The 9,600-nt window shown below is 49.9% G+C and overlaps 1 protein-coding gene across 4 annotated transcripts in view; it reads left to right on the plus strand.

The window, feature by feature from the left end:
• Ramp1 (receptor activity modifying protein 1) overlaps positions 1-9,600 on the plus strand; it is a 50,666-nt gene that overhangs the window by 18,031 nt on the left and 23,035 nt on the right. For all 4 annotated transcript variants that reach the window (XM_039084148.2, XM_063267661.1, NM_031645.1 and 1 more), the window contains exon 2: positions 2,593-2,731. In XM_039084148.2, coding sequence (XP_038940076.1) covers positions 2,593-2,731 — 139 coding nt within the window. The remainder of the gene's footprint in view (positions 1-2,592; positions 2,732-9,600) is intronic.

Here is a 9,600-nt window from a genome sequence, read left to right on the forward strand (position 1 = left end):
GAGGGCATTGGATCCCCATTATGGATGGTTGTGAGCCACCATGTGGTTGCTGGAATTTGAACTCAGGACCTCTGGAAGAGCAGTCAGTGCTCTTAACCGCTGAGCCATCTCCCAGACCTGGATTTTTTTAATTAAACACTGGGCTTCTCTTTCACTGCTTTGGCCTCACTGTCAAGATACATGCTCCAAAGTCTTATTATCATACAAAGATGTTCCCCATACCCAGCTCACTCCCCAGGGACGTCACTGTGAGCCACTTTGGCCTCCTCTGTGCCAGCTTCAGAAACACTGGCTCTAACCACACTGGGCACCCTGTCCGGACTCAGGCAGTCCTATGCCAGCCCTTTACAAGACCATGATGGGACAAGCACATGAATGAATTGCTCTCTTGGGGATTCTCCTGTTTCTGCTGCATAGCTGGGCTCCAGCCTCCGTGGATATCTCCTGTTTCCTGGGGTCCATCTGTCCTTGTCAGGCAGCTCCTATGATCAGGACTCTTTCTCCTCCCGTTCTTCAGTGCCTCTTCTGTGTCCAGGTCCGGGCTGGCAGATACCAGATCTGCATCCTCCCACTCAGTATGTTCTCCTCCCGGCAGCCCAGTGAATGGCACCCTCCAGTCCCTTTGTTCCCCACCGTCTCTGTGCTCCTCAACTCTTCCTTACCCGACCCACCATGACAACCTCAAAGGACAGGCCACACCCTTTGACTTCACTTCAAGCTTCTCTAGGGTCTCATCTCAAGCCAGTCGTCATCAGAGCCACATCTTGGGCTGTGAGAGCCAGGACTAAATTCACCTCTGGTCTGCACCACCTCTGGCGTTGCGACTTCAGCTCCATTCTGATGTGAGGCTTCCGTTTTCTCACCAGTAAACAGGTAGTCGCAATAGGACCACCCTTTGTCAGAACATCCGAGAGCCAACAGTTCAGAAGAGCTCTGGTCCCCCCATGCTGTCTGGAGCCTACAGGCCCTGTGTCTCCAACCTCTCCAAACCATGTTCCTGAGCCTGGGACCTGGGCTCAGTCCTGGGGTCACTGCCCATTGCTGCAGTGGGTTCCCTGGTCCCCAGAGCAGTGAGTAACAACTTGATATTCTTGCAAGATGGGGTGTTAAACAAGAATAGGCTTTCCCCATCCCCCATCTCTCTTCTAAGGACAAGCAAGGATCCTCCAGTGCCCTCTGCAGTACTAGATCTCTGTACTGAGCCCCTTCTAGGAATAAGGCCTAGGTTGGTGCATAGAGCTGGACCCCATTAGGAGAAGATGTCCAGCGTGGCCTGGGAGAGGGAGGGATAGGGGCTAAGTAAGCAACCAGACTCTGAGTAAAGAATGCCATTGATGGGGTTGGGGATTTAGCTCAGTGGTAGAGCACTTGCCTAGCAAGCGCAAGGCCCTGGGTTCGGTCCCCAGCTCCGAAAAAAAGAAAAAAAAAAAAGAATGCGATTGATGACTGCACCCCAGCTTCCCCTCACAGAGGTGAGGATGGACTTCCCACTCAAAGAGACCAGGCAGATGTGAGGACAGGAACCAGAGAAAGAAGCCCTCTCCACCAGCCCACATCAACCGCAGCTGGTACTGAGCTCCGGGGAAATAGGTCACCTTTGAGTTTGTGCAATGTGGAGCTTCGGGGATTGTTTTTGATCTCGTAGTTTCATCAGACAAAAGAGGAAAGACACAGTTCACATTGCAATTTGCCAGTTTGGTTTAAGGTTGCCAAACACCCAGACACAGGTAATATACCTAGTATATACTAGCTAGTGTGCTGAATTTCCTCGGGGTGCCCTATTAACAAGGTGGACCTGGACCCTCTCCTGCAATCCACCCTAGAGCGGCAGTGTTTCCTCTCCTCGTGTTTAGCTCAATACCTGGTTCAGGTCAGCCCCTGTGTTTGGAAGTTGGCAAGCCCAGTTGGCTCTGCCTGCTGCCTTTCCAAAGCCATACGGTGTTAGAAGAAATATGTCAGGAGATGAAACGGAGTGAGACCAATGCCTGGTGCCAGTGCCCATGGAAAGCTTGGGAGAAATGGAGGTCATTACCAGCAGCAGAAGGCACAGCCAGGGGCTTCATGGCTCCCACTGTACACAGGTGGGGCCTTCACAAATAAACTAAAGAAAAAGTCCATTCGGAGCCTTGGACACAATGGAAGTTAGTTTTGGTTATCAGCCTGACACGGCATAGAACTACCCGAGAAGGGAATCTCTTCTGCATTGGGTTGGCCTGTGAGCATGTCTGTGAGTGAGTTCTTAACTTCACTGTGGGCAGCACCATTCCCTAGGCAGAGGGTCTCAACTGTGTCAGAATGGAGTATAGCCCAAGCAAATGAACATACAGGCATTCATCTTTCCCTGCTCCTATCTGTGGATGCAATGTGACCACGTGTGTTAAGTTCCTTCCTCCCTGGGTGGCTTTTATCGCAACGAAATGAAACTCAGCTCAGACAGGTGCTATCTCCTGATCACACAGACACACATTTTTGGTGCTTGTGGACCCTGGGATGGGCTGGCGATAGGTGGGGAAGAAATGGGAGAGAGAGCCAGTAGGCACAGCAGCCCCTATATGTTTTTTTGTTTTTGTTTTTGTTTTTTTTTTTTTACAGCTCATCATCTCTTCATGGTCACTGCCTGCCGGGACCCTGACTATGGTACTCTCATCCAGGAGCTGTGTCTCAGCCGCTTCAAAGAGGACATGGAGACCATAGGGAAGACTCTGTGGTGTGACTGGGGAAAGACCATAGGGTGAGTTGTGTCAGGAGAGGGAGAGGCTGGGAGAGATGCCTTCTTTACACTGGGGCATCAGGCCACTGGGTCTGGAGGCGGGGGGGGGGGGGGGGGTGGGGCAGAGTCTAAAGGGACAGGATTGAGGGCAAAGGGAGTCCCAGTCACTGGCAGATGTTCATGAGCATGTGGGTGGGAGGAGCTGTGTATTGATGGCTGTCCAGGTAGCCATGGGTACCAGGGGAGCAGGAGATGAAGGGTTCAGATTAGATACCCACATAGCAGCCAAATGCAGGCACCTGGGGTCGGGTGAGCCCCATTCAGTGCCAGAAAACTGAGTGACTGTCTTGTGACAGAAGCCAGGCCTCCAAGGATCTCCCTGCTGGCTCCTTCCATCCTGATGTCAAGTCAGAGCTGTGCTCCCCACCTCTCTGCCCACCCCATCCTGCCCAGGCTTCGGAACTGCAGGGGCAGGCTGTCACTGAAGGGGTGGCCCTCAGCCCCACCCCAACCCCCAAGGGTGGCACCTACTGGACCTTTCTCCTGTGAGACTCGGTCTTTCAGCCCAAAGACCCTTCCTTCTTCCTTCCATGTTTTCTCACTGTCTCTCAGGCCCCAGGGAGCCCACAACAGGCTTGGGGGTTCTCCCTGGCTGGGCCCTTCCACCAGTAGGAGCAAGGATCAAAGCTTCGCCTGTCCAACGCAAATTTTCTAGGCTTTGTTTCTACTACACTGTGAAGGCTTGGGAGCATCATGGAGCTATAGTGAGTGGGTGGATGAGCATAGGTATGTGTGTGTGTGTGTGTGTGTGTGTGTGGTGTGTGCATGTGTGCATGTGTGCATGTGTATGTATATGTGCTTTGTATGTATGTGTGCATGTGTGTGTGCATGTGTGTGTATGAGTGTGTGCATATGTGTGTGTGCATGTGTGTGCAGATGTATGTGTGTGTGCATGTGTGTGCATATGTATGTATGTGTGCCTCTGTGTGTATGAGCATGTGTATGCATGCATGTGTGTGTGCTGCCAACCCCATCTCGGGTTAGAGTATTATAGAGCCCAGGTCTAGAAACTCAGTTTTCAGAGAAAGTGTTCAAGAGAAGAGCATTAGAGATGAAGAGAGCCTTTGACTCATGGCCATAAAACAGAAAAAGGGAGTTGGCTTCCTCAGCCCAGAGAGTCAGGGAAGGAATGTCAACAGAGAGACTGATATGATAAGGGTGGGGATGCTCATGTCTTTTCAGGGCACCAGCAAGCTGTTCTAGATGTCCTTGCTGCCGTCACCTCCCCCTCCCCTCCTCCTCTTCCTTCTCTGCCTCTCCTTGCCTAGTTTCTACTCAGGGTAGGTGTCTTTAGCACCAAAAGGACAGTTGACAGCCAGGCAGATCTCAGTTAAGTTCACACTTTGTTATGGCCTGGACAAAATGCTTATCAAATGATCTGCGTATCGTCCATGTGTAGAGCTAAGAGGAATTTGACCTAAAGTTTGAGGCAGCAAAGGAGACAGATACAATACGAAGGCAGAGATACCAAGCCTCCTTCCCAGCCATGGCCCTTGACATCTACAGGTCAAGGGAAGTCAGTGTTGTCATCAGAAGCCCCTCGTGTCCCTGGGAAGTCACCTAGGCAGCAGTTCCCACCACACAGCAGAACGGCCATCTTTAGCTGAGCTCAGGGTAATTACATGGTCTCCAAACTGTACAATCTAGCCAGCTACAAGCCAGTGAGGCTCGGAGGTCTGTCTAGACTTTTCTCTGGTCGCACAAGGGAGAGATTCAGGGTGAATGGACTGTGACCCAGCTATGACAGGCTGCCTGGTGTCTGGGTGGATTTTGAGGGTGACCGAGGGCATTTCACAGAACAAGGTTTTCCTTTATCACCAAGCACAGCACATAGTAGGTGTGCAGACTTGATGCCCTGTGACAACAGGCGCTTTTTTTAGTGCCAGAGAGAATAGAGAGGTAGTCCTAGGGACCATGTTGGAGAAGAGGAAGAAGACAGGAAGTTTCCCTGGGGAGGATCTCTACAGGGCAAAGGGGAGGGCAGTATCATTCACAAAGAGCATGCTTGGTGGTGACCCAAACAAAGCACAGGTCTCGAATGGGTTCCTGCTGAAGGCCAGGCATGTCCTGTGGAATGACAAAGCTCTCATGCGAGCACCAGAGCCTCTCTGGTAGAGGGAGGCTGGAGAGCACAGGATGAGGAGCACTGGTTGGTGGGGTGGGACCCACTCTCCCTCATGAGCTTGGGGTCAGACTTATCTCACCCCTCAGGCGCTCCTTGCCTCTTCTCTCTTACATTGTGAGGACCTTGTCTTTCCCTGCCCTCCGGGGACAGAATCTTTGCTTTCTTCTCTGGGAGAACCTTTGTTGCAGCAGAGTCTGTGGTCTACACACACTTGCTGAAGACAGTCTCTAAAATGGAAAAATTAGGGTTTTTTGTTGGTTTGTTTTGTTTTTGCTGTGATAAAATAACCTTAGGGGAAAGAGGAGTCTATTCAGCTTACAGTTCCAGGTTACAGGGATCACTGTGGGAAGTTAAGGTAGGAACATCACATCTTAGCCACGTCAGATCCAGCCAGAGCAGAGAGAAATGAACACATGCATGCTCACTTGCTCAGTTTCTCCACTCTTATACAATTCAGGACCTCCTGCCTAGGGAATAATGCCACCCACAGTGGGCTGTGACTTCCTATATCAATTAACAACCCAGATAACCCCTGCCCCCATCCAACCTGATCTGAACAATACCATAGTTAAGACTCTATTCCCAAGTGATTCTAGGTTGTGTCAAGTTGACAGTTAAAACCAATCATTACAGCACAATGTCCGCACCCCGCCCTCAGACAAACTGTATAGGGTACGGTGCGATCCAGCTGGGGTTCTTATCCAACCTCTTCTTACTCTGCCCTACTCGGCTGCTTGAAGACATCTGGCCTCTGCTGCACTGAGGAATGAATCAGGAGTTGGAAAAGGAGAAGGGACAGGTTGTTAAAATCAGCACAGCCTGTTCTTAGGGCTAATTGGCATTCAGCCTCAGCTGAGCAGTTTGTATTTAAATGAAAGTTGCTTTTATTATGATCCAGGGAAGACACAGTAGGGCCCTGAGGGAAAGCACTCACTGCCTGCCCCGCATAGCTCAGTGATTGCTCATCTGTGCAGACTGACAGCAAGGAGAAGCCTGGCAGGATGACAGACAGGGACAGGTTGGCACAAGGATGTATAGGGCTATGGATGTGAAAAGAGGAATGGTTACCACCAGGCCAAGGCGAGGTGACCATGGTCAGAGCCTTGGGGTTTTATAGCAGGGAGGGTCCACATCGAGGCAGCATCTCAACAGGTCATCTCTGGTCTGAAAGCTCCAGATCTATGGTCCACACAGCAACAGCCCTAGTCATGTCCCTGCCTTCATCACTGGGCCCTGTGAGCCTGTGGACCCCATGGTGACAGGAAGTTAAATTGCAGGTGGAACTGAAGACTGGAGTCCAGTGGCTATAGTGTGGAGAGACCATTCTGGATTACCCAGGTAGACAGAGTTAATCCAGAGCTCCCTGAGTTGGTTCAGGTCCTTGTGTGTCATGACTTCAAATTGGCGTTTGCTCTATGATAACACTGGTCCTCATCTGAGCACTTCCTTGACTTCCCAAGTTTATCTTTTAAGTCTCAGGCTGGGAATCAGCTGTTTCTCCAATGAGTCCCCGTTGTTTCTATCAGGGTCTGAAATTTAGGAACCTGGATATGCATATTAGAGTTCAGACAGATACAACCCCATATTATGCACACACATACATACATGTGTGCACACATTCAGACACTGGATTAGAGGGAACCAGTATAACCACAAAAGGTTAGATAAAAAAAAAAGCATGAGTAGCCCCTCTTTGTAGGGACTTTAAGAACTGGTTTATGAGACTGGAGAGTTGGCTCAGTGGGTAAAAGTGCTTGCTAGGCAAGTATTACGACCTGATTTTGGATCTCCAAGGCCTCCCTAATACACACACACACACACACACACAGAGCTGTGCACCCCTGTAACCACAGTGCTGAGAGGAACAGAGACAGGGGACTTGTTGGAGCTTGCTGGCTACTGGCTTGGCTGTTGGGAAAAACAGGCTCAATGAGAGACTGACCCTGTCTCAAAGGGACAAAGCAGAGCAATAGAGGAAGACACTTGCTGTCTTGTTTGTTCAAACCTCTGTGTGTGGGCAAGCATACAGGTTCATGTGTACATAGAGACATAGACACCAGAACAAAATAAGTTCTTAAAAACAGAATTGGAAGGCTTGAGAGATGGTCCAGTGGTTAAGAGCACTTGTTCTTCTAGAGGGATCAAATTCACATCCACTCACAACTGCCTATAATTCCAGCTTCAGGGGATCTGACACCCTTTTCTGGCCTCCTCAGAGACCTGTACAACATGTGGTATACACACACACACACACACACACACACACACACACACACACACACACACATGAAAGAGCCCCAAACTTGGGGAGACTCTCGCGCCAGTCACGGGTTGGGGAGCCCCAGGAAACACGAGTAGCCAGTCTTGATGTAACAGCAAGAGGCAGTTTTATTAACGAGATCTCGGGCCGACACGTATCCCACGCAGGAAATAGAGGAGTTGACCCCGAGCCTCTCTAGGCAGGAGCTTATATAGGGAAAGCCAGGGGATTTCTCACGGTTACACATAATTGGTTAATACAAAGGGTGTACAGTTACTTTTGGCGAGGAATTGCATCAGCAAAGCATACGTGCAGTCTAGCATCTTAACAATATGGGCAAGGTGGCTTATCTCGCTCAGCAGAGGGATGACTCATTCTAGGGAGTGAAGGAAGGGAAGGGAAGGGAAGGGAAGGGAAGGGAAGGGAAGGGAAGGGAAGGGAAGGGAAGGGAAGGGAAGGGGGGTGGCTCCAGATGGCCGGTGTCCTTGGGGCCCTATCTCAAATTCTTTCAGGCATGTCCGGACTTTGTTCATGACTAACTTTTAGAAATTTTCAACCCTTCAACACACACACACACACACACACACACACACACACACACACACACACGAAAGAATTGGCCTACACAGTTGGAGAATTTGGCAGACTCCATGAGGCAGGCAGTGGACTGAGAATCTCTTCAGTTGGGCTTGCATATCTGGATTCTGTGTCTCAGGATTGAGTTTCTTCCCATGGACCAGGTAAGGCCCATCCCCTCCCCAGGATTACTCTCCAGATCATGTATGCTATGCACTCTCCCCAGGTTCCCACAGCAGCATCCCGACTAGTATTTGACTTACTAAACGGGTCCGGGGCCTGGCCATGTGTATACACTAGGTGAAGTTTGCGCTCTCCCTGCCCTCCACCTGTTTCCTAGTTCTCTATTCCCACCCACTTCCTGTGGCAAATGTCTCATTGCCCGGCAACATGCTTTTTTTTTTTTAACATCCAGTTAGATTTGTCACTCCTCCTCATGTCTGAATTCAAATCAAGGCTAGAAAGCCCTTCCTTACACTGGCTTTTCTTTGAGCGTCTATGGTTCTGCTGGCTGCAGTTACAACTACACCAGGCTGAAGCTCATCCCTACAGAGGCGAAGGAAGAATCAAATTGTATTTTTCCCTGATTGTTTCACTTATTGCAAAGTCTGTCCTTCAACTGGCGGCTTGAGAGGCATCCTTTAAATGACACACTGGGAGAATTGGGATGATTTCAAACCAGCCAGATCTCTGAGTGTGTCAGATAGTCTGCAGCCAGGTCAAAACGGAGAAAGACCCCTGCCTGGAGGGAGAGGCCATTAGAGTATTTTTCAAAGTACTCTGCGGCACAGGGACATGGCTCAGTGGTATAGCACGTACCTGTTTTTGGAAGGCCCTGGGCTCTATCCCAAGCAACACACGTCCACACGTCCACACATATACACATACACGAACACAAACTTCAATGGGGGGACCCAGCTGTGTGCATCTCAGAGACAAGAAATTGCTGAATGACAGCACAGAACAGCCAATAGCACTCAGGATGCTTTCCCATAAGCAGAAGGCTTGCTGGAGTGACTCACCTTAACCTGTAGCCTGATTTGATTTTTGCATGGTCATGCTATGCAGCAATTTTGAGTTTTGTTTTTTGATACAGCCTTACTCTGTAGTTCAGGCTGACATGGAGCATCCTATCTAGGCTAGCTGGCTTTGAACTTGTGGCCATCCTCTCAGCTCTGCCCTGAGTGCTGCCAACACGTACCAAGCAAGGTACGTAGCATAGTCACCTGCGAGCCTAGTCCTCACACTGGCTCCATAGCAGTCCTCCACTTTGACTGGGACCCCCTCTGTTTCTCATTTGTTATCTCCTGGGGGAGCTGAGGGATCTGTCAGGATGCTTGTTAGAAGAGAGGCTCAAGATGACCCAGAGTCCTTGGGGGTAGCACAGGGCACCTCCAGGTCAGCAGCACCCAGGAAGAACATGACCTTGAGGTGTGCTTGGGCTGAGAACTGTCATTTAGTAGAGTTATCTCATTAAACCATAGCCCTGGTCTGCTAACGGAAACATAATGTCATCTAGTGTATTAACTGGGAATCTTATCTAGCTGGGGAAGGTAGAAAGAACATGGAAAAAGTGTCATGGGAAACTCACTACCTCATTGCAGGCGTTGGGAGAGAGAGAAGGTCAAAAACAATAGAAGGATCTGGAACTTTCCAGAGCCAGCTAGAAAGTAGGTGCTTTGTTTCTTTTGAACCTACTTTAAAATTCTTATGTATCATCATTATTGTGTGTGGAGCAAATACTCCACAACCCATTTATAGATGTCAGAGGTCAACTTTCTGCCATTGGTTGGTTCTCTCTTGCGACCATGAGGGTTCCAGGAACAGAACTCAGGTCATCAGGCTTGGTAGCAGGAGCCCTTACTCATT

This window comes from Rattus norvegicus, chromosome 9 (genome assembly GCF_036323735.1).
Source record: "Rattus norvegicus strain BN/NHsdMcwi chromosome 9, GRCr8, whole genome shotgun sequence".
NCBI lineage: Eukaryota > Metazoa > Chordata > Mammalia > Rodentia > Muridae > Rattus > Rattus norvegicus.